Consider the following 25273-nt stretch of genomic DNA (forward strand, 5'->3'; position numbering starts at 1 on the left):
TACCTGAGCAGTCTCTCCCATCTCCTTTATATCCAATGTCACAGCGACAGACATATGAGCCGTCTGTATTATTGCACACAGCGTTGGGATCACACTCATTTGATTCAGAAGGTACGCACTCGTCAACGTCTGCATTTGTGATTAAAAATTTGATGAGATGATTCACTTTTCATCCTGATTTGATTGGAAATTATAATAATTCTACCGTTTTACTACACTAAAAATCTGACAACGTTCGTCACTGCTGATTTATCAATTCCATGTTTCTTTTCGACTCATACTCATATAACATTGAAAGAATCGCAATGCGAGGTTAAGTAAGCGTTAACGACAGCCTAAGTGGCCTAGGTATATGACGAATACTGCGTATTAAGTGCACTGGACATACTTCCGCATACGTAGTATAGTGTGCATGCAGAAAAATAAACTGTGGCTTGTCACTCTGACATGCTCAAATATAGAAAATCTGATCGCGTATTCTGGTTCTAGGTTCCCAGCATCGTCACTTTAATGGATGATCACGTGTAGATAGCTTCAAAATGAACTTCAAAAAACGTGATGGAGGTGAATTCCAAGGTTTACCTATTTTATAATAATTGCAACCCTTTCGTATAACTGCATTTAGAAAACAAGAACGCGTCCCTAAGAATGTGAGAGAAGAAGACTGACATATGATTGATGTCAATGTATTGAGTGGAAACGGGCAAAAACGAACTTACCGATGCAGGTGTTTCCGTCACCCCGATATCCATTACGACAGCTACACACATATGAACCTTCACTATTGGTACACCGAGCGTTCGGGTCACACTCGTTTGTTTTTGGACTTGTACATTCGTCGATATCTGTAATTGGGAATGAATCGAGTATTTCAAGGTGAGCTCATACAAACAAAATAAACTTGGTGATATGTGGGCGGGCGAATGCATTTCCGTGAAGTCGCAGAAATGAACGAAAAGCGAGAAATAAAATCACTTAAGTGACCTTTTAACATTTTTCCCTTCTTTCTTTTTAATCCATTTTACAAGGAAGACGAACACACAATTCGCCTTTAAATTAAGAAGAAAATAACCTTGGCAATTTCCTGCGTCTCCAGTGTACCCAAGAGCGCAATTGCAAGTGTAAGATCCTACGGTGTTAACACAGTTTTCATTAACTGCACATGTGTCGTTCTTTGCACATTCGTCGCGATCTGTTAGGGGAAGTATAACCAAGAGTGAAAAGCGATCAGTACAGCAAATACATTTCGAAAAACACTGATAAGGGATCAAATCTGTTTACCGTAAGGCCTATTTTCCATTTAAACTGCCTTCTCTCAACTTGTCAATAACATTGCGTTACTACAATTGCACCGTAAATATGGGTTTTGAATTTCTTACGAAGTATATGCAGCAATAGCAAGCCTGTTAATGTTATCATACACATCTAATAACTACTCTCTTGAAAATAAGGAGAACAGTTACCAAGACATGAATGGCCGTCGCCATCAAAACCCAGGTTGCAACGACACACGTAGCTCCCATCCGTGTTGAAGCACAAGGCGTTTGCATCACATGAGCTGTTTCCATTTTGGCATTCGTCGATGTCTGTAAGAAATTTTAGTCATCATGTAATCAGGGATATAAAGAAAAGAGTCATTTTTACTCTCTACCCGACTTACGCCAAGGTGTACAGCGAGAAGTGGGAGAAGCGAGACGGGATCACTCCTTCTTCAGATTAATGCTCTCCGTTCTGGTCGGTTCGTAGTATCTTTCCTCCTGGCCCTAATTGCACGAAGGTTGGATAACCCTATCTACTGGATAAATCTTTATTCCAGTGGACAGCGCAGTACGTTTTGCTATCACTTATCCGCTGGATGGCAATCTATCCTTTGGATAGCGTTATCTACCCTGTATACAACTGGGCCCTGAAAGCTCACTTTTCTGGCACTACGTATGTAGCGTTTACGGCGACCAAAATCTGAATTCTCAAGTTCAAGGGCGTGTCGCTCCAAAACGCGGTTAACGAGGTGTTTGGGACTATTTTACTGATCGAAATGACCACCCAAAGTTGACTGTTTGCAGGAATCTTTATTCTTGAAAGGCAATCGACCACGAACCACAATTAATGACGAAAATAACGATTATTCTGACAGTCAATCAATCTATCAAACGATCGATCGTAAACTGAAACAACAATACAACGAAGTTCTATCAATCTAACGAAAAGCCGCGGAATACATGATCAAAGAATCGCGTGTTAAATACTGGGTTCTAATGTCTATAACGAGATTAACAATACAAGTGAAACAGAACAAAAGTTTGGAAACAAATTAAAAGAGTTTTGATGACTGATAAACAGCCCATTGTTCTATCTAAATGATGGGCGTTCACTGACTCGCAAATTGGCACGAATTTGGCCTTTAAATCTTAAATCTATACAGATCTTTGCAATATTTGTTTGTATATTGTTGCCCAACACTGAAAAGACTGGAAAAGAAAAAACAAAGTTACAAAGGTACTCACATATCGGTCCCGCTTGTACCAGAGGTTGAGAAAACGAAAGGGCGAAAGTTTACCAAGGCTATTCAAAACTTACGACGAACTGATTAAAGGGACGCTAAATTTGCCTTTTAAATGCGCGTGGTGACGCTGAAAGGTCCGATTACAAAACCAATAGAAATACAGAAAAACAGATAAGCATTGTAACTATGTGGCTATCTAAGATCATTCTGAAATTAGTGAACTAATCAATAATCAATCAAAAAATGAGCCTTCTGGCTAATGTCCTTAACAACGTATTTCCATAAGGTAACATCCCAACAGGGGCCCACTCAAATACTGGCCTCCGGGTAAATGTTAACAGCGGCATGAAGTGTGCGTTGTCCCATCTTTGAGAGTATACCATACTAAGCAATGGTTCACATCAATAGCAGATGGGTTAGTTTTGATGAAATGAATGTAAAATGTTACGTGAAAAAGATTTATTGCTTAACTCAACGACAGGGCGAGTCCTGCGTCCTGGACGACAAAAAAATAAGGGTTACAACAAACCTTGGCAATTCCCTGCCACTCCACTGTATCCGGGGGCACAATTACACGCGTATGATCCGACGGTGTTGACACAGTTTTCATTAACGGCGCAAGTGCCATTGTTTTCTGAGCACTCGTCACGATCTGTAAAGAGCGGTGTGATGGAAGTGTCGATCAGTTATGTTGAGAGTTGCTTTAATTGGAGTGCATCTTTAAAAATATGTAACCTGTTAAGTCTGCCAATTTGTTCAGCAATCCAATGTAATCTTCCTCACCCTTCGACCTTCTCAAACCTTTCTGATCTATTTTTTACGTTTTGTTTGTGTCTTTCGTTTTGGTATCTGTCTTTCCTGGTATCTGCAGCTCCTAGTTTCTGGTTTTTAAGTTTTATCACTTACAAAAATAGACTTAGGCATTGAAACCTAGCTCTCTAGTGCTCACTATTCCTTTTCTATGCGGACGTCCATTTGCGTTTTATTCACAAGAAGTGCTCGACTGCATTTTGCTTTTACTTTTTACTAGATTTAGATCTCCATTTGGTCTATTTACAGACACAAAGTAATTTTCTTAAAGACAGAGGGAGAGATTTCGCAAGGAATAATATTTACCTGAACTTATTATGGACTTGAAGCAAGAGGAAGCCACCGACTTTGTATGACAGATCAAATACTTAAGGTAGATTAATATGATTACAAGAGCAAAAAAACAAATTAAGATCTCCTGGTTCCTTGGTTCTTACTGAGTGTACGTGTCCAATAGGAAAGGATGAGAAAAAATACCTGCGCATGTATGACCATCACCAAAAAATCCCTGAACGCACCGACAAACGTAACTTCCTGGGGTGTTAGTGCATTCTGAATTCACGTGACAAGAATTTAGCCCATTACCACATTCATTGATATCTAGAACATGTATGGAGAAATTTCTGATAAATGATCCAACTTTAACTTGTGAATAACACCCACGCGCATTAAAGGAGTACATTTAATGTTCGATATACAGCGGGGATCCATAGTATTGCTATCCGATTGCTCTCAGAGTGCGTTGATGCCTGGACCAACCTCAAAATGGTATTATAAAAAGGCACATGGTTTAAAAAAAGAACTTTAAATCTGCGATTGTGTCATTATGTAGCTAACAGGAATATCTTTTTTTTTCTAGGCTTCCTAGTTTACTATTTTAATACCAGTAACTAATATTAATGAATCGACAATATTGTAAAATCAAAGAATCAGTATAATCTGATTTGATTGATTTATGTTGAGTGAATAAAACTTTTTATTATCCAAATGTGCTTCATAGAGTACAAATAACGCGCGAGACGAGTACAAATATCACGCGATATACAAACTCGTTGTTTGTATTTTGACCAGCCCGTAGGGCTGGTCAAAATACGGCACAACTCGTAAAAATACTCAGCGATACCACAGAACAAAATATCTAATAAGATGTATGTTGTTGTTGCTAAAGTTTGGTAAGGACCGTCAACAGATGCTAACCTGCACACACATAGCCATCACCCTCGAATCCAGGATTGCATTCGCACAAAGGACGCGCACCAGTTTCCAGGCAGCTCGCGTTTGCACCACAAATTGGTACACATCCAGTGACCACAGCTGTAATATTTAGAAAATCAAGACTTGGTGATTACCCATACTTGATCACGACAATGAAAATTATCAAGGCAAAAATTCACCTGTACAATTCCTTCCATCTCCCTGGTATCCAGGTTTGCATCCACAGACAAAGGACCCATTAGCATTGTTGCAAACAGCATTTGTATGGCAATCATTTGTGTCATCAGAGGCACACTCATCGATGTCTGAAAAGCAAGAGTGTAAGGGAAATTACCACTTGCTCATCTTCGGCCCTGAGACGTGTTGAACATAATTGCTGAGATTACAATGGAACCAGCAAAGCATAATTCATATGTGGCGACGGCGGGGAGGCTAATTGATTTTTAAAGCACCGGTTTTAAAAATTTGGAAGTCCCTTGTTCAAATGCACAATTCATATTCCCAACTAAATTTGTTTCTCGGAATTTCCAGGTTGAACTCCTCTATTGTCCCTATTAGATATCGGCTTTATTCCCACAAAATCAAACCTTTTCCAAGCAATCTGAAGAAAATTAACCTCTTTTTTTTTTTTTAAATATCATACAGTGTCCCCAGTAGCTGCTAAAATAAAGATGTTTTGCTTAAAAGCCTTTTATCATCCCAATCAAATGTAGTATTCTCTGTGCCTATGCATGGTATATTGCATAGGTATTGTTTCCTTATCCTTCATAGTACTCTAGTATTGGTGTCTTTTTTTTTCTCATGGCTGTGAAGTCTGTACCTGTGCAGTTTCTTCCATTGCCCCGATAGCCACTGAGACAGCGACAGAAGTACGACCCGTCAGTGTTGTTACACAGCGCTTTGCGATCACAATCGTTCGTGTTAGGGTTTGCACACTCGTCAACATCTGCAAATAGAAGAAAATATTTGGTTTCACTCTCATCTTAGGAACGGAGCTACTGAGACAATAGTACTCTCCATATCTTACTAGCTTTGCTTTAGTGCATATATACCTTCCCAGCATAAAGTGTACCTTTCAGAAAATTGTTACTTTTTTTGTAGATGTATTAATTTTTTTTTTCTGCTTGACGAAGAAAGCATTCTATCCTTAAGTACCAAACAATGTTTATTCCACTATCTACTTATCACAACAAACAAGTTACCTTGACAATTTCCTGCCTCTCCAGCATACCCAGGGGCACAACTGCAGGAGAAAGAACCAACTGTGTTCACACATTTCTCATTGGCGCCACACGCATCTTTCTCTGCGCATTCATCAATATCTGTTAAAGGAGAAATAAGGAAGGATGACGGTTAGTGCAAGACAAGGAAAATACGCTTAAGTTACCTTAAGACCTCTCAATTCAGTGCATGAATTTTAAGTTCCGTCAATATATAACAAATAAATCCATTTTACAAAGTTCAATTGTATAGGTTTAATATAGTTCACCTTATAAATATTTTTACCTCGGCATGTCTGGCCATCACCATTAAAACCTTGTTTGCATCTGCACATATAACTTCCCAGGGTGTTAGAACAATTTCCATTAACATCGCAAGAGTTCTCGCCATTTTCGCATTCGTCGACGTCTGTACCAGAGAACAAAGAAAATATACCTTACATGATATCGCCTGCTGACAATTTCCAGTGGAAAGAACCCTTGTGCTTAAGTTGTTATGAGAATAATTGACAAGGATAGTTGACTGGCAGGATTGCTGTCTCATTTTAGGAATGAAATTCGTTCAAGGATGTTTTTAGTCGACCAAGTGTTCACGCTAGACAATGATAACCAATATTATCATCCTAACTTCAAATACAAGAGAGTCAATCTTTTTAGTTAAGCTGTCAAGAAAAATCATGAGGGCAGAAGACTTGCCATTGCAGATTCTACCATCTCCCTGATATCCACCACGACAGCTACAAAGGTAGGATCCATCGGTGTTGTTGCATAGTGCATTGGAATCACAGTCATTCATTTCAGGGCTCGAACACTCATTTATATCTGAAAAAGTTTTCAAAAGAATTCATCGGCATTACGATCTTTCTGTTGGATCCAGCTGTACAGAGGTTATATAGGCAGCAAACAATTATTTACATGCATAGAATGGTTTATACAAAATGGAGTAACTGCTGAGTCATACAGACAGTAGCTCAATAACATGGAAAATTACACGACTCGGGCAGTCAGAGGGCCAGTAACGAAAATCAACCAATCAAATGCTCTATTGCCGGTCAATATTCTCTCAGTATTGGACCGGGCACTTTCCCAAATGGTCCCGAATGATACCGGATTTGTGTCCCTTTGAACTTCAGTCGTATAATAAATCTCTTATTAACCAAGCTTGCTAGGGACCGTACTGGAAGAATATCGGCCCTCGGTCTTTTTTGTACGGACCTCGCTACGCTCGGTCCGTACTGTCAAGACCTCGGGCCGATATTCTCCCAGTACGGCCCTCGCGCTTGGTTAATAAGATATATATACAGAAGAGCACACTACGAAGAAAGAAAGTCAGACTAAATGAAGGCGTTCTGAGATTTGCACAGCAACTCTTCTTTTGCAAATGTCTCAGAAGCAAATATTGCAATTTTATAATCAAAGTACAACTTTTTTTTACCTTGACAATTGCCAGCTTCTCCTGTATACCCCGGGGAGCAGTTGCAGGTGTACGATCCAATCGTATTAACACAGTCTTCATTGGCTGCGCATGTGTCGTTCTTCTCTGCACACTCGTCACGATCTGCGAAAGTACAAGGACAAAGACGCGTCGGATGTGTGTTGCCAACTAAGTATCCTGAATAGAGTATGTTAGATCAAAGTGGTAAATTACCATAAGCTAAATTCGACTTAATGCAGTTCATAAATAAAAAATGTGAAAGAAGCATTTACCTTTGCAATTCTTGCCATCACCCAGATATCCTACTAAACACCGACACGTGTAAGAGCCCTCGGTGTTTGTGCACACGGCACTGGGATGACATCCGCTGGCCGCGGGATTTTCGCATTCATTAATATCTAAAATAGAAACCAGAAAGTATGTCGCCCACTGAATGGAAGTGGCTAAAATGAAAGATGTGTTTAATTATAACATAACCAAAGTAAAGCGCGTGCTCTGATTGGTCAATTCAGCGTCCACCATTTGCCCATGTGTGTACGGTGCTGACGTGAGCAAATGCAAAGACTAGTTTTCCACGCGCTTGTTTTTTCTGGTCACGTAAGATTTGTTGAATAGAAGAAAACCCAACCCACCAAAACTTGTGCGAGGGTAAAATGTTTACCTGTACAAGCTTTACCGTCGCCTTGGTATCCATCGAGACAACGACAAACAAACGACCCATCAGTGTTGTTACATGCTGCATTAGAGTGGCACTCATTTGTTTCAGGGCTCGCACATTCATTGATATCTACAATGAAGGACAAGCAATGAAAACTAGAGATGTAGAAGTACTTGTATACTGTACATTTCAAATTTGTAGATAACATTTTCTCACTTTTTGATGAGTGTCGCTACTTTTTTAAAATATCTGGATCGTGAGAAAAAGCGACAAGATACCTTAATACAAATGTTCATCCAGCAAGTATGCAAGTGTTAACCAGTACGGTTGGGTCCTAACGACCACCAATGGGGAGATGGCTTTGTTTTCAATGTCTTGAACACACGATCCTTCTAATTCAGGAGGAGGCATAAAGGGTGAATTTGTGGATGTCAACATGGCAGTCAGGTAGGTACCCTTGATGTGACACAAAGTGACCCCTCCCCATTGAAATATTGTTGCTACACCCCTGATCAGGACGAATATCATTCCCATGAGATCCAACGCAAGAACTTACATAAAGAGAGTGCGACAGTTTTACTTTTTCTAATGACAACAAAATAACGAATAAATAAGAAGCATAGATAGAGTGGTAAAGAAATCCTGTACCTGAACAATTTTTACCATCACCCTGATATCCACCAAGACATCGACAATTATACGAACCCTCTGTGTTTGAACACTGAGCTTTAATGTCACACTCATTTGTTTCCGCATTTCCACATTCGTTTATATCTGTTATTAGGAACAAGGACACGGACATTTAATAGCAACACTAGCACAAAAATAACTGGACTTTGGTAATATACTGCATTTTTTGCGATCTTTACTGGGAATATTATGCAATCAATCAGTCTAATGGTCTTTTTGTCGGCGGTCGCTTTACGGCGTCAGTCCTACCATAAGGAACCTTCCGTGTTCGATTTTGACTTAAGAGTTTGCAAACGGTACTAACGTTAACCGTGACTTTCTGTTCAAACAGAGGTCTTGAGGAGAAAGTAGCTTGCTTGACAAAAGTCACGCCTAAATGTGCCAGGTTGTCATTTCGTTTGCAAAACTACCCTTTCTTGACACACAATTAAAGCTACAGGCACATAGTTTTTACCGGTGCAGTTTCTCCCATCGCCTCGATAACCACTAAGACAACGGCAGTTGTATGAACCTTCTGTGTTTGAACATAGAGCGTTACCATTGCATTCGTTCGTTTCAGGACTTGCACATTCATCAGTATCTGCAATCAATAAAAGTAAAGGTTGACGTGGAATTTCCAAATTAGAGGTAAATGTATTCTTATACACCCTATACCCTTGTAGGGCCAAATGTATAGTTCAGATTCTTTTAAGTAAGCAAAAATAAAGATATCTAAGTCGACAACACAACAATAAAACCAAAGTACGACTTAACCTGTGCAATTTCTACCGTCGCCTTCATATCCCCCAAAGCAGCGACAACTGTAAGATCCGTCAGCGTTGATACAAAGAGCATTGGAATCACATTCATTTCTGTCAGAACTTTCACATTCATCAATATCTACAAGCAGGAGATTTTAAAAAGCTGTTAAGTGCTACCCGAAGGGAAATACAAGCCTCAGGAGGGCAGATGTTACCGGCAAATGTTGTCTGCAGAACGCAATTTCGGTGTTACAAAGGGATTTCACATAGGCATAATCTAAATTTAAAATTCTGATAGCAAGCTGGTTACCTTGACAGTTCCCTTCCCCACCAGTGTACCCAGGGGCGCAGCTACACGAATAGGATCCAATCGTGTTCACGCACACTTCATTGGCAATGCATGTATCATTCTCCGCACATTCGTCAACATCTATTTAAAAAAGTTTACTCATAAATTGGGGACGGGTGGCTGAGAGTAATTTACAAATAATGTGCTTACCCTTACGGCTTCAACCCGGCCATTTTTAACGAAAACATGTTGGTATACCTTCACAAGTCCTGCCATCGCCATTAAAACCTGGCTTGCACTGACACACATAGCTTCCTTGGGTGTTGGAACACAGGGCATTGACATGACAAACGTTCTCTCCTTGTTCACATTCGTTTACATCTGTGGGAAAAAAGACATCCATTTATCCTCTTATAGCTTCCTGCCTGGTAGAAAGCGTGTTCCGGTGAAGGTCTTCTCCTAATGAGGAAGTAATGTAAGACTACAGAACGATAATTTACATGAAATAAAATAAGAATGTACATATTCCAACAAATGGCAATTAATTTCACCGAGTTTAGACAAACACGATTCTCCAATTGCTCTAAAGAAACTCAGTGCTAAAAAAAAAAAAAAAAATTGGCAGAGCAATCATTATGAGATTTACAGGCTTTTGAGATCAAAGAGATCAACTTCTTACTAACCGAGCACGTGGGCCGTACTGGGAAATAAGGCACGATGTCGTGACAGTACGGACTGAGCGCAGCAGGGTCCGTACAAAAACAATTGAAGGCAAGTATTCCCTCGTACGGCTCGAGTACGTAAGGTTGGTCAGTAGTTTATTAAATGGCATTTAGGCCAAACTTGTTCGTTTAAATTTCCGGCTTTCGCTTTTAAAATACACGGCTTACGACCGTTTCTGTGGAAACGATCCGTGTGGCAAAGTATGGACCAATTAAGAACCCATTAAAGCACTTGGATTTACCTCAGGACTGTCTTTTCATGTAATAAAAGCAATAATCATTGTATAAGAATTGAACCTGTGCAATTGTAGCCATCCCCAGTGTATCCGTTTGAACATAAACAGTAAGGAAAGAAATCATCATCCACGCAGTCAGAATTATCGCCGCATTTCGGATCACATCCTTGAACTAGGGCGAAAAAAAAACTAAATAATCGGAATCAAGGCATAGACACTGAAGTAAGAGAGAAAAAGCTCACTTGAACTTTGAGGTGTGACGGGGCAGTTTCCTAGATGATATTTTAAGACTACTTCTTTACATTCCGCCCTGCGTAGCAGAGCCAAAACAGACGCCAAAACAGACGCCACACAGGACCAGCGTGGAGCCACATTTCATCAGTCAATTTGGTAGTTTTACAAACCTTTTGGATGTCAGTTACTATTCCCAATGCGCGATCTCACAGAGAAAATCAGTAACAACATATTTAAGTTAATTATTTCGACTGAACAGAACCAGGAATTGCAATTCTTCTTTGCAAGTTCCGGGTATTAAATTTATTCACCTTTACAACGTCTTCCGTCCCCAATGTATCCAGCGAGGCAGCGACAGATATAGGATCCTTCAGTGTTAGTGCACAACGCATTGGGGTCGCATTCGTTGGTATCGTTTGTAAGACACTCGTCAATATCTACACAAAAATGCAGAAACCTGTAAGACTAGTGACAACACTTCCTGGCTAAATCCTAGTTCTTAACTTGCGGTAACCATAAATAAAGCGACAATGAAGGACGTTTTACAGTTCTTACAGGATGTATGTCCACAAAATAAATGCTCAGCTTTTTTCATGGAACAGTATTATTGATGGAATAATGCTTTCAACAGAGAGTAGACTATCACCTGTGCAGTTCACGCCGTCTCCTTGGTAACCAACTAAACAGCGGCAAGAGTATGATCCGTTTGTGTTGGTGCACAGGGCATTACCTCCACAGTCATTTGACTCAGCAGCCACACATTCATCAATATCTGCGTTTCCAAATGATATCATCAGAAACGCTAGCAATGTCTGTGCGAGCAGTGGTTACTTGGTGATTTGTCCCGGCTTTAAGGAAGTTTTCAATTGAGTTTCGAAAAAAAACCAAAACCAAAGAAATCAAAACAGCCAATCGGATCGGAGGTCGTCATCATCGTTCGCCGATGAGAATTCAAGGCAAAAAGAGGAAAAGTGCATGAAACGCGGTAAAACGCGAGTGGTCAAATGGCGATAGGTTTTAGCTTTGAATCTGATTGGTTGAGAAGGAAACGAGAGTTTTCTGGACAACAAAGCGAAGTTTTACAAATTCAAAGCGTTACTGGATTGCTTCCGACACTCAATTGGAAACTGCCCTACACTGGTATACCCCGAGTCGAAAGTTCTAGGATAAGACTCCTTCGTGTGTTATTGTTAGGGCAAGCCACTTAACTTTCATCGTACCTGACCCCACTAAGGAATATTGATAGGAACCCAGTACGTTGTCAAGAGAACTAAAAAAAGGTTTGGTAGGTTATATAACATGGACAAGTATCTCTCCCAGGGGAAGTACTTTATCATACTCTCAATCAGCTCATGCTGTGGAAGTCGAGGTCAAAGTAAAGATCTGATAGATTAGCAAGATTTCTTACGCTTTAGGACTGATATATGACAACAACCGCCTGTACAATTAAGACATCCAATTAAAACCCCTCTATAAAACCACGTACATGTAGCTCTGTTACTGGTTTGACGCTAAAAACGGGAAGATAGGAACATTAAGAAGTATGATCGCACCTTCGCAAAATCTACCATCTCCCTCATATCCTCTAAGACAACGGCAGATGTAGAAACCTTCCGCATTTGTACAGAGAGCGTTGGAATCGCATTCGTTAAGATCAGAATTCTCGCACTCATCCAGATCTGCAGCAACGGTAAAGAAAAATGACTCATTCATTGCAAAAAAACATTGCATTTCAAATGACAAAAGAAGCGGCAAGGAGGCTAACAGGCAAACATAAAAATTGCTTAAGTCAAAAAGTACCATAAAAATTTAATTTACCAGTACAGTTAAAACCGTCTCCCTGGAAACCAGCATTGCATACGCATTTAGAAAATCCATCGCTGTCCTGACAAAATGCGTTTGGACCGCAAGATGGAGAACAACCAGGTACTACGACTGAAATTTAAAATTGCAATGAACTCATTTAAACGAACTATCTTTATCTTGCTTTTATTTTGAACTCGATCTTATGAATCTAGCGGCCAAATTACACGCGGGAGCTTCTTACGAATTGTAAGGCACAGGGGATATGGAGTATTGCTGCATCCTAGTTCACTTCAAGCAGCCCTTTCGTAACTCTTTTCTTCTTCTCCAGCTTTCCCTCGACATTTTAAAGATACGCATCCATACTCTAGGGTGCAGAGGGGCGATGTATCATGCCAAGAAGAAACACGGAAGGACCCCGATAAGCCTCGGGACCAGACCTCTTGCCCCTACCCTTGCTACAGGACCGCTACCGCGTCTCCTCCTAACCATGCACAGAATACACTTCTGATTAAAAATAATTATGATTAAAAATAATTATGATTAGAAATAATTATGATTAAAAATAATTATGATTAAAAATAATTCTGATTAAAAATAATTCTGATTAAAAATAATTCTGATTAAAAATAATTCTGGTTAAAAATAATTCTGATTAAAAATAATTCTGATTAAAAATAATTATGATTAAAAATAATTATGATTAAAAATAATTATTATTAAAAATAATTATGATGAAAAATAATTATGATTAAAAATAATTATGATTAAAAATAATTATGATTAAAAATAGGTTTTAACGCTTACAAATCCTTTAGCTTTGTTTTCACCTGTGCAATTTATACCATCGCCCTGATATCCACTGTTGCAGCGACAGACATACGATCCCTCAGTGTTGGTACACAGAGCGTTGGGATCGCATTCATTTAATTCAGGATTGTTGCATTCGTCGATATCTAAAATTATATAAAAGTCCTTTTGAGCAGTCGTAAATAAACATCAATTGAACATCAGGAAAGAGATTTTTGACATATGATACACACGGCTAGCCTAAACTGGAGCATTCGTCGATCTAAAAAAAAGTAACATAAAACTGAATTCCATAATGGATATGATATGAACACCCTGGATCTACATGTACATTCATGGTGCAAGGTAGTTACTTTAGAGAGCAGTGGAGTCACACCCGTTATTTTCAGGGCTGGAACATTCGTCGATATGTAAAAAGAATAAATTTTATTACCAATGTGCAAAAATGGATATTCTATAAATACCTTAGATCTAAATTTATAGTGTAAAATAGTTAAAGGATGTTATACTGGCATTTTCAAAAATTTGTAGCATACTGAGTTCGAGGATGATGTTTTACAACAGCGTCTTTATAACTAAAGCATAACCTATTCCTAGCCTCGAAATAAGTAAAACAAATACGTATGATGCACGATCCTCGCAGTAGATAGCGCTATTTATGCAATAGCGAAAATCAGACCTGAAAAAAATCAGGCCTGTACGGGACTCGAACCACTGACCTCTGCGATACTAGTGCAGCGCTCTGCCAATTGAGCTAACAAGCCAACTGGGAGCAGGCCGTTAAGTATATTCGTAATAAACCCGTGAAAGTGATAAATGAGATAGAATGAATATATGAAGTTCATATATTTTGAACTGCGGTATTAGATACGTATGATGCACGATCCTCGCAGTAGATAGCGCTATTTATGCAATAGCGAAAATCAGACCTGAAAAAAATCAGGCCTGTACGGGACTCGAACCACTGACCTCTGCTATACTAGTGCAGCGCTTTGCCAATTGAGCTAACAAGCCAACTGGGAGCAGGCCGTTAAGTTGATTAACTTCATATATTCATTCTATCTTATTTATCACTTTGGTAAAACATTTGACAATGAAAAGCTGCGATAAAATATTATAAAGCATGACACGACGTTTCGACGTTTCCAGAACGTCATTATCAAGTAAACTAAAATAATAAAATCGAGCATACATATAATGAAGCGGTGAATAAACGGATATACGACGGATATATAAAAGCGGATATACGACGCGCCATCTGTTTCAACGCATTGCTGATCATCGATACTCTGCCATTGGTCGCCACCTGAGAGATGCCCATGGGAACATTGACTTACTCAATGAGAGCCAGTTTAGAATGCTTAAAAAATGCAGCACGAAATGGGATTGTCTTGTTTATGAAATGTTGTACATAAGAACAATAAGGCCCAATTTAAACACCCAGAGCGATTCCATTAGGGCTAAACTCTTTGTTTAGCTTTTAACGTTTTGTAATTTATTCACCGCTTCATTATATGTATGCTCGATTTTATTATTTTAGTTTACTTGATAATGACGTTCTGGAAACGTCGAAACGTCGTGTCATGCTTTATAATATTTTATCGCAGTTTTTCATTGTCAAATATTTATCACTTTCACGGGTTTATTACGAATCAACTTAACGGCCTGCTCCCAGTTGGCTTGTTAGCTCAATTGGCAGAGCGCTGCACTAGTATCGCAGAGGTCAGTGGTTCGAGTCCCGTACAGGCCTGATTTTTTTCAGGTCTGATTTTCGCTATTGCATAAATAGCGCTATCTACTGCGAGGATCGTGCATCATACGTATCTAATACCGCAGTTCAAAATATATGAACTTCATATATTCATTCTATCTCAAGTAAAACAAACCTACAGTAAAATTTTTGTTTAGCGGTAGCGTTGACCCTAAGATTTGAGAAGATTATTACCTGCACAGTTTAGGCCATCTCCCATATAACCTTTGACACAACGGCAGATGTAAGACCCGTCGGTGTTAGTACAAATAGCTTTGGGGTCACACTGATTTGAGTCCGGACTTTTACATTCGTCAGTATCTAAAATGCAAAAAATGTTTAACCAAAAGGAATCCACGCATATTGGTAGAGAGAAGATCATGGAAATAAGCCCTTAAACTGATAACTTTACCTGTGCAATTCACACCGTCTCCAAAAAATCCCCTTTTACAACGACAGACATAGGATCCTTCAGTGTTGGTGCAAATGGCGTTAGAGTTACATTCATTTGATTCTGGACTTGCACACTCGTCAGTATCTTTAAGTGAATGACATTGATAAACACAAATTGACAGTGCTAAGACAAAAAGAAAACGACTTGCTTTTGTCGCTTCAGCATAATGAGTCCTATGAATCCTAATAGCGTGGTGGTGTCTGCGGATGTTGTCATAGCCTCATGTCTGCACACTAGTTGGTCACTATCCAGTTGTCAGACGAGGCTGTTCAGGTCTTCTCATCCGATAACTCAATGAATAAGTTTTTGGAAATCGATAAAAATTTACCATCTTTCTTCTTCTATTTACAAAATTGGTCTTGTAGAGGTGGATGTCTATTGAGTCTAGTAATTTAGCTTTTAAACTCTGAGGGAGACTTTTCGCATAATGCTTTTAAATTATGAGCGCTGAATATTTGAGTCAATCCCAGGTGATCGCTATTATTTTTAACAGTGAAAAGTTGATACACATCTCAACTCGCAGGTGATCTCCCAGTTAGCCACACACAAATGAGAGGCGTCCTTATTTACATGATCGTTACATTTTGGCCCGAAAGGTTGATAAGTTTAGGAGTTCGTAAACACAGAGTACTAAAATTTAGGCTAATAGTTTCGAAAGAAACTGTTTGGGGCTGCGTCGGTGGGAGTAACGAAATAATTTGGATATATCAACAAAGTTGAAGTGGTAAATTGGCCACCGTAACGATTACAAAAGCTGACGTTTCGAGCGTTAGCCCTTCGCTCCGACGAAGGGCTAACGCTCGAAACGTCAGCTTTTGTAATCGTTACGGTGGCCAATTTACCACTTCAACTTTGTTGATATATACTAAAATTTAGGATAATTGAGTTCAAAATCTAAAAAAAAAAATTCTGTAACATGCTGTCCCTGAATACCTGTGCAGTTTCTTCCGTCACCCACATAGCCTTTACGACATCGACAGACATAGGATCCTTCAGTGTTGGTACATATGGCGTTGGTATCACACTCATTTGACTGAGGAGTCACACATTCATCGACATCTGTTGACAAAGGACACTGTTTTTATTTTCATAACAAAGCTAAGTTAAGCATACCTCCGAAAAAAGCTACTCCACCATCTTTCTATTACGAGCAAAATCCTCCCTTACAACAACACACATATAATCCCATCGATAAGTCATGATCTGTTTACTATCTGAGTACCGTTCACCTGTACAGTTTTTTCCATCTCCAATATATCCTCTCTGACATCGACAAGTATAGGATCCATCTGTGTTGATGCATAAGGCGCCTGGATCACACTGGTTTGCTTCAGTAGAATTACACTCGTCGACGTCTATTTTAGTAAAAAGATTAAGTTTGGGCGATCGTTGGATAAGAGGTTCTTGAAGTTACAGTAAGTAATGATTTCAATGATTAACACCCTAACATACCTATGCAAAACCGCCCGTCACCCCTGTAACCTTGAAAACAGCGACAAACGTAAGATCCTTCTGTGTTGGTGCAGAGGGCATTGACGTCACACTTGTTGTCATCGTTACGTGCACATTCATTTATGTCTGAAAAAAATACATGAAAATAAATGTTGATGGCAACTTATGGTTAATTACAAACCTCTGGCTCTACCAAATTGTAGAAGAGGGGAAATTACATAATAATGAATGCTGTTGGGGTCAAGCTTTATAAACGCCAATACCTGTACAGTTATTATCTTCACCGGTAAAACCATCCAAACATATGCATTCAGCAACTCTACCGCTGGTTTTACACACTGCGTTTTTACTGCACGGCGGATCACAAACTATCTCTTCAATTTCTGCAAAAATAAAAATGTCTTTCAAATCAAACAAGAAAGTTTCCACCCTAGAGATAATTTCTGCAATAATTCGCTATCCCTTGAATACAAATGAACTCCATGAAATTATTTTGCAATACCTGTGCAATTTTTGCCATCTCCCTTATATCCTCTTAGGCAACGACAGACGTAGGATCCTTCAGTGTTGGTACAAAGAGCGTTGGGGTCACATTCGTTGGTGTCAGGATCCCCACATTCATCAATATCTAGACATACGAAAAATCCTTTTCAAATAAAAGATTCCAATAAGCCATTGCTTCACATTTTCTAACATTCTAAATCTATCTCTACATAGGTCTTATTTTCTCTCCATCTTTTACTCTTCAGGCGAGTAAACAATTAGAGATTTACACACACGTCCAAGTGGCCCACTCCAGTAAAGCTCTTCCCAAGTTTACAGAGCATAAAAGTATTGCTATTCTTGATGCATGGGATGCTTGTGAACCGCAATTAATCCACTGCCACCTTCCACACCTACTCCCTACCATATTACAGGGTATCTCTGCACAATTCATCTATTGATCTTTTGTGCTCCTTGGGGGAAGAACTGCGATTTTCCGACAGAGGGTCCAGCACTGATCATCAGAAACAAAGTCTAATTCCTCGCAATAGCTCTTTAATATAGCACCACGGCTCCTTCATTGATTCACATACACGTACTATTGTACATTTCGAGCAGATTACTTTACCTGAACAGTTTCTTCCGTCTCCAGTAAACCCCCTGACACAACTACAGACGTAAGAACCCTCGATGTTAGTGCACAAGGCGTTGGGATCACATTCGTTTCTTTCGGGAATTGTACACTCATCAATGTCTAAGAACAAAGAAAATAAGTCTAAATCGAATTTCTCACAACTATTACCTCAAAGTTTGAACAACGCGATTTCTTTACATATACCATAATATCACGTGTTCACTTTTGAGAATCATAAGGCCAAGAATATTGCGCGTTCCACTCTTCTTGAGACAAGATTTACCTGTGCAATTTTTCCCATCACCACTATACCCTCTTAGACAGCGGCAGACATAAGAACCTCCAGTATTAGTGCAAAGTGCGTTGGAATGACAGTCGTTATTCTCAGGACTTGCGCACTCATCAACATCTGCAGCGATTAAACAAAAAGCGGGAACAAACTCAATTCAAGAAGTCAAGTTGATCACACAAAAGTGATTGAGTGACACCCGTCTTTACCTTTGCATTCTCTGCCATCACCTTCGTAGCCCCGCAGACAGCGACAGACGTACGAACCGTCGATGTTCGTACACAGGGCGTTACGATCACAGTTATTTTCAATTTCATTTGCACATTCATCAATGTCTAAAAAGATAATGAAAAAATCATACAATGCACTGGCATTAAAGAGAGTTTATTCAAATCAGATTGTACCTTCACAGTCTCCTTCACCAGTGTAACCTTCCTGGCATGTACAATCAGGAACTCCACTGCTATTCTGACAAAATGCGTTCCTCCCACATGGTGGGTCACAAACCAACAACTCAGAAGCTGGAAACAAATGTTGAAGGTCCTTAAGTCCATTGCCAGGGTAAGGCAGAATCAAAGTCCTAGACAACCATGCGTAACCTTGATGTATGGGTCGTTAGACGATCAATGCATCAACCAAAGTTATGAATAGACCACTAGATCCGAGATCTTAACTCAGTTTAGCTTTGAAAAAATAAAAATTTGTTGTTCTTACAGAATATTTACCCCAATTCGGTTGTTCGAGGTAACTTAGTTGTTATCAGTACCTGTGCAATTTCTGCCGTCCCCTTCATATCCTTTGAAACAGCGACAGACAAAGGATCCTTCAGTGTTCGTACACAGAGCGTTGGAGTCACACTCGTTGGTTTCAACATTCGCACATTCGTCAACATCTACAACATCATAAGCGAGGATTGCTTCAAATTCTTACGTTATACCACGATAGCCCAAAGATAAATAGTAGCCAATTTTGACCAGAGAGTGTCTTATGTTTGGCAAACAGTTTCAAACGCCCTAAGGTAGGCCCCCCACCTAGACGTATCAGTAGACGTCGTGAGTATCCAACTGCAAACAGATATTTTGTTACAGTTTCAAGCTCCATTCAGTTGCATGAGTCCTCTCCCCAATACATAATATATCAGCACAAATCATACTAAGCCAACAGTGTACATTGTACCTGTACAACTCGTGCCATCTCCCCTATAACCTCTAAGACAGCGGCAAACATAGGAGCCCTCAGTGTTAGTGCACAAGGCGTTCAAATGGCAATTGTTTGTTTCAGAATTCTCGCATTCATCGGAATCTGTAACGGTGAATCCACAAAATAAAAACGTGATGCTTTTATTTTAATGGACAAAGCAATTTAACTTCAATAAATAATCTGTGGCCAAGAAAAAATATTCACCAGAGCAAGATCTTCCATCGCCTTCGTAACCTCGGAGACAGCGACAGACGTAAGAGCCTTCAGTATTGGTACACAAAGCATTGGCATCACATCCATTTAATTCAGGCCTTGTACACTCGTCAGTATCTGCCGGTGATATCGTAAAAAGGGTCGCGTAAGTTAACATTTCATCGGAAATAGTTTGAGTAGTTTAGATTAATATGTTCGTCAAATTTTTGAAACAGTGTATTCTAATGTTAAGCAAATCAAAAAGACATGATGAATCAAGATAATAGCCAAGCATGTTCAATGGTGTTTTTTGTTTTTTTTGTTTTCAAATCCCCGGACAGAGAGCTCCCTTAGCCTATGTCAGAAGATCTTCCTGCATGAAATGCTTTTTTTTTAAGTTTATCAACAAATACGTATGATGCACGATCCTCGCAGTAGATAGCGCTATTTAAGCAATAGCGAAAATCAGACCTGAAAAAAATCAGGCCTGTACGGGACTCGAACCACTGACCTCTGCGATACTAGTGCAGCGCTCTACCAATTGAGCTAACAAGCAAACTGGGAGCAGGCCGTTAAGTTGATTCGTAATAAACCCGTGAAAGTGATAAATCAGTGATAAATCAGTGATAAATATATGAACTTCATATATTTCATTGTATCTAATTTAGCAACAAAGTAACAATATTATAACCGACCAGTGCAGTTCACTCCATCTCCCTCATATCCTTGAATACAGCGGCAGACGTAAGATCCCTCAGTGTTGGTGCATAGGGCATTGGGGTCACAATCGTTACCATCAGTAGTTGCACATTCATCTACATCTGTTGCCAAGAAAAAAATTAAATGATTTATCAGTTACTCTGAGGGCTATAGTTCGGCAAGGACCGACTGTACAGTTGAACAGGTTGCACAAAATCGATAGGCTAGCTTCACTTACCGGGTCAAGTGATTGGGGATTGGATTCAATACTTGAAAAATAATTCAAAACAACTATAACAAAATATACCTATACAACGTTCGCCATCCCCTTCGTACCCTCTAAGACAGCGACATACATAAGATCCCTCGGTGTTGGTGCAAAAGGAAAGAGGGCCACAGTCGTTACTATCTGCACTAACACATTCATCGATATCTATTCCAAAGCGAAGAAAGATCAGAAAATTTAATCATTAAGTCACTAAAAAAGAATGATATACAACGTAACTTGCCAGGGTTTAAACAGATTATGTAGATATAAATAAGATTATTAAAAACTAGATTATTGGATAATGCAATTCAAGACTTTTTATTGGCTTAGCCATTATGGTATATCAGCCAATATACCATAATCTACAAATATGGGAAGCGTACGTGTCAGCTTAAAATTAAAAGGGAGTTAAAAATTCAATAAAATTTAATAATTTAACTTCACGTTTTTAATAAAACAATTATTCCACTCGCGCTTGTTGGATATGAGATAATTATAGCCAACTCGGCGCTACGCGCCTCGTTGGCTATCTATCATCTCATATCCAACGCGCGCTCGTGGAATAATTGTTAATTATACCATGTTAATAGTTTCCAATGTTCTGTATGTATCTCATCTTATGTACGCAACTAACCATACTTTCATTTTTTAAGCTAAAAAATATTTCGCTTGTACTTCAAATACACTTTGTCCTTTTTGTTTGTGTATCGAACTCGAATGTAATTATGTTACTAAAAGTCTTTTCTGGTTATAGTTTTACGGAGATATAGCGTAGGGTTTACCTGTGCAATTATCTTCTCCTGTAAAACCATCTACACACACGCATTCGGCTACGCCAGTAAAATTCTGACAAACTTTATTCTCACCACAAGGTGGGTCGCAAGAAAACTCTTCTGCAGTAGGGTAATAAGAAAATTCATTACACAATAGGAATACGAAAAATACGTTAACTCAGTATAAGTGCGTTGTAATTGCAAATTACCCTAAACTAAAAAAAAGAAGATAAAAAATTTCTTCATAATTCACTCTACTATTTCCAACAAACAGATAGCGAAAAGAGAAGAGGGAACTTTGTAAACGACTGCTGATAACGAAGAGGTACAGCGGCTAGATGAGTCGCTAATCAGATCGTTAACGTTACAATAAAAGATTAAGGTGAGTACCCTACCTGTACAAGTTTTACCATCTCCTTTGAAACCCTTGAAGCAGCGACACACATATGATCCTTTCGTGTTGGTGCACAAAGCGTTGGGATCGCAATCGTTATTCGCAGCACCTCCGCATTCATCTACGTCTATATGCAGAGAAAAAAATACTTTAAATACCCAGAATTGTTAACGCATCAGGTATGCTTATGTTGACAAGATCAGAGGGGCGTCGTTGAGCAGATCACTAGTTATCTCACAATAGCATGCGATCGGCGCCTTGAGATAAATAACAAAACTTCATCTCTCTTTTTTAATGGAACCGACGCATTGAGTTCATTTTGAAACCAATGCTGAGGCCTTTATTATTTATCACCTCGGTTTTCCCACCAATTGTAAGTCGAAGAGCGTTTGTATAATTGTTGTCCTTCCACTGAGGAACTTTGATAAACTAAAGTTTCCAAAGAAATATCTAAAGAAATTTTTTGTCGTCTTAATTGGTACCTGTGCATGTCCTTCCATCCCCTGCATAGCCCTTTAAACAGCGGCATATATACGAGCCGTCTGTGTTGGTGCACAAAGAGGTTGGGTCACATGCGTTGGTTGCCGGTGAAGCACACTCATCCTCATCTAGAGAAAACCAATAAAAAGAAAACTTTACTTAGCTTTAAGATGATTTGTCGGACATGCATTGATATCAGAAACCAACAATTTTTGAGTGTTAACGTGTAAGCCATTTTTCAGAATTTCCTCAGCTCATCTGAGGTCTACTGATTGCTTAAAGTGTTGGGACAGTATACTATACTAGTATACTATACTAGACAGCGAACAAGTTCTCCCTCGGACTGCAGTTCGGCTGACGAAGTCGCGTAAGACGAGGTGAATATTGAAGCAATCAGGATTGCGACTTTTTGTTTAACAATCACTTCATTAAGCAGCAAACGTCTTTTAGACACGTGTTTTACATGAATTGACCAGAAATTAATAATTACCGAAGTTGATCTTATGTTCCGAATTCTCAGTTTACTCACTCTTGAGCTAATGAAGTCGAAATTCTCTTCTTGACTCATACCTGAGCAATTGTATCCGTCACCTTTGAAACCAATATTACAGACACATTCTCCTCCCTGACACAGGGCGTTTAGCCCACAAGATGGAGAACAGGTTGGTACAATGGCTGAGTATGAAATAAATATCGAGTTATCGTAAGGATCAAATACTCAATAATAAAACGGTTAGAGGATAAAGGTGTACGTACCTGTGCAGTTTTTTCCATCTCCTTCATATCCTCTCAAACAGCGACAAACGTAAGATCCTTCTGTGTTAGTACAAAGGGCGTTTGGATGACACTCGTTGTTGTCTTCATCAATACATTCGTCGGCGTCTGTAAATTGGTAAATGGCGTTATTTTGGGTAAAAGAGAAATTATGGAATCTCACAAATTAAACCATCCTCCAACTTGATATTTTGCTGACCTGAGCAATTTCTTCCATCTCCATTATAGCCTTTTAGACAGCGACAGACATAGGAGCCTTCAGTGTTAGTACAAAGAGACTTCGGACTACAATCGTTTTGATCTTTGTTGGCGCATTCGTCGACATCTGGAAATGGAATAACGACTATAAAGGCCAAAGGGATAACTACCACTAAAATATACTTTGGGCAAAGTGTGTGGTCATAGATTTATACCTGTACAGGTTCTTCCATCTCCGATGTAGCCCCTTAAACAGCGGCAAATGTGAGAACCCTCAGTGTTTGTGCACAGGGCGTTCACGTCACAGCTATTTAAATTAAAACTTGTACACTCGTCAACGTCTAAAGGGAGAAACAAAGTCAATTTAATCACGTAAAAACCTTATTCAGTTGATAAGAAAAGAAGGAGAACACGAACGCTATGATGTTTGTTGTTTCTGAAAAAAGAACAAAAAAAAAAAAAACAATGCTGTTAATGGAGTTGTGCCGGAGTCTTTTATTAATAAACCAATCTACATCGTATGATAGTTTGGCATATAATCTAAACACAAGAAAACAAAAACGACGAAGGTATCAGAAGGTGTTTCCACTATTGATACTTGACAAGGTGGCATTGCAATGAGACTGGTCTGCAACTGACGGTCTGAAAGAAGTCGGTTGTCGAGATCCCGCCGGAATTTTTTCTAATTGCACTGAAACTTATCAACTCGTAAATTTTGGGTACGTAGTTCTTCCGAAACCTAATCAAAGGTGCAATTCTTAGGAAATAAAGCGGTACAAAGAACGTTATTATCTTCTCAGCAATATTAGAAACTTACCACTGCAGTTATATCCGTCACCCAAGTAACCAGCTTTACAATCACAGAAAGAAAATTCACCACTTTCTTGACAAAAGGCATTTGTGCCACATGACGGAGAACAGCCAGGAGTTACTGCTAAAATATATGCAAATGTATGCGGTAAACAAGATGCTTAAAGAGTAACCAACGATGGATTCACTCTGTGACACAAACACCACGAACCTGTGCAATTTCTGCCGTCCCCTTCATATCCCCTTAGACAGCGACATACGTAAGACCCTTCAGTGTTAGTGCAAAGAGCGTTTGGATCACACTCATTTCGGTCCTTATCGGCACATTCATCGATATCTAGGATAGCAACGACACTTCAGAATTAAACCGTGATTTGAAGGGGTGTTTCATTCCTGGCTTTATTTTGTGCTGATATCTTGGTTGCCTTCTTGGCAGTAGTATAGTGATATACCATAATTATCACAACAAGTAGTTAACTAGGTGTAGATAGTTATTTAAGACCTTTCGTCTAGGTACTTGAGTAGTTGAAAATTAGCGAGCAAAAGGAAAGGACTCCATTAAACATAGGCGCAAACTTGCTTTTTCGAAAGGATAACAAATGATCTTGTCTGCACGATTCCAGTGAAGCAAAGTCAAAAATTACTTTTGGAAGGAGTTGTATAACGGTTTGGACATCATTTTTGAAATACATAATTTGAATTGATTCAAACGGCTGCTTTTTTTGTCATTGGTGTATTCTCTATGCGTTGATCTATCTCACCAACCCAAAATTTAGAAGTCGTCTTCAGGTTTGAGGCTAATCAGCACTTCACAGATAAATAACGCAAAATACCGCTACAAAGCTCTTTCAAGTTGCTGGGTATCATTTACGTATTACTGTATGTGCGCTTTGGCTAGTCCAGTTTACCTGTGCAAAAGTCTTCCCCGCTGAAGCCATCTGCACACACACATTCTGGAAATCCTATGTAATTTTGACAAACTTTCTTTCCGGTACAGGGTGGATCGCAAACAATATCTTCTATCTCTGTATGAAGAAATGTTTTTCATCAATTATACT

The 25273-nt window shown here is 39.2% G+C and overlaps 1 protein-coding gene across 12 annotated transcripts in view; it reads right to left on the bottom strand.

Annotated features, from left to right (window-relative positions):
* Positions 1-25273, bottom strand: part of LOC111327524 (uncharacterized) — a 100086-nt gene that overhangs the window by 46259 nt on the left and 28554 nt on the right. For 9 of the 12 annotated variants that reach the window (XR_015993823.1, XM_088740599.1, XM_088740604.1 and 6 more), the window contains 52 exons: positions 25124-25240; positions 24427-24552; positions 24223-24339; positions 23621-23746; positions 23407-23532; positions 23190-23315; positions 23004-23108; positions 22436-22561; positions 21955-22080; positions 21569-21679; positions 20826-20951; positions 20515-20640; positions 19832-19957; positions 19604-19729; positions 19194-19319; positions 18832-18948; positions 18637-18762; positions 18422-18547; positions 18133-18258; positions 17524-17649; positions 17285-17404; positions 17022-17147; positions 16799-16924; positions 16503-16628; positions 15528-15653; positions 15311-15436; positions 13386-13511; positions 12571-12687; positions 12306-12431; positions 11399-11524; positions 11064-11189; positions 10580-10690; positions 9819-9941; positions 9582-9701; positions 9285-9410; positions 8986-9111; positions 8490-8615; positions 7845-7970; positions 7456-7581; positions 7184-7306; positions 6445-6570; positions 6035-6157; positions 5731-5850; positions 5349-5474; positions 4708-4833; positions 4511-4627; positions 3791-3913; positions 3033-3155; positions 1464-1586; positions 1073-1192; positions 720-845; positions 4-129 (listed from right to left, as the gene is read on the bottom strand). Coding sequence is in view for 11 of the 12 variants with exons in the window: in XM_088740599.1 (XP_088596725.1) it covers positions 4-129; positions 720-845; positions 1073-1192; positions 1464-1586; positions 3033-3155; positions 3791-3913; positions 4511-4627; positions 4708-4833; positions 5349-5474; positions 5731-5850; positions 6035-6157; positions 6445-6570; positions 7184-7306; positions 7456-7581; positions 7845-7970; positions 8490-8615; positions 8986-9111; positions 9285-9410; positions 9582-9701; positions 9819-9941; positions 10580-10690; positions 11064-11189; positions 11399-11524; positions 12306-12431; positions 12571-12687; positions 13386-13511; positions 15311-15436; positions 15528-15653; positions 16503-16628; positions 16799-16924; positions 17022-17147; positions 17285-17404; positions 17524-17649; positions 18133-18258; positions 18422-18547; positions 18637-18762; positions 18832-18948; positions 19194-19319; positions 19604-19729; positions 19832-19957; positions 20515-20640; positions 20826-20951; positions 21569-21679; positions 21955-22080; positions 22436-22561; positions 23004-23108; positions 23190-23315; positions 23407-23532; positions 23621-23746; positions 24223-24339; positions 24427-24552; positions 25124-25240 (6414 nt within the window). In the remaining variant the exon portion in view is untranslated. The remainder of the gene's footprint in view (positions 1-3; positions 130-719; positions 846-1072; positions 1193-1463; positions 1587-3032; positions 3156-3790; positions 3914-4510; positions 4628-4707; positions 4834-5348; positions 5475-5730; positions 5851-6034; positions 6158-6444; positions 6571-7183; positions 7307-7455; positions 7582-7844; positions 7971-8489; positions 8616-8985; positions 9112-9284; positions 9411-9581; positions 9702-9818; positions 9942-10579; positions 10691-11063; positions 11190-11398; positions 11525-12305; positions 12432-12570; positions 12688-13385; positions 13512-15310; positions 15437-15527; positions 15654-16502; positions 16629-16798; positions 16925-17021; positions 17148-17284; positions 17405-17523; positions 17650-18132; positions 18259-18421; positions 18548-18636; positions 18763-18831; positions 18949-19193; positions 19320-19603; positions 19730-19831; positions 19958-20514; positions 20641-20825; positions 20952-21568; positions 21680-21954; positions 22081-22435; positions 22562-23003; positions 23109-23189; positions 23316-23406; positions 23533-23620; positions 23747-24222; positions 24340-24426; positions 24553-25123; positions 25241-25273) is intronic. The other 3 variants (XM_088740600.1, XM_088740605.1, XM_088740601.1) reach the window with 3 other exon arrangements.

This window comes from Stylophora pistillata, chromosome 12, assembly GCF_964205215.1.
Source record: "Stylophora pistillata chromosome 12, jaStyPist1.2, whole genome shotgun sequence".
NCBI lineage: Eukaryota > Metazoa > Cnidaria > Anthozoa > Scleractinia > Pocilloporidae > Stylophora > Stylophora pistillata.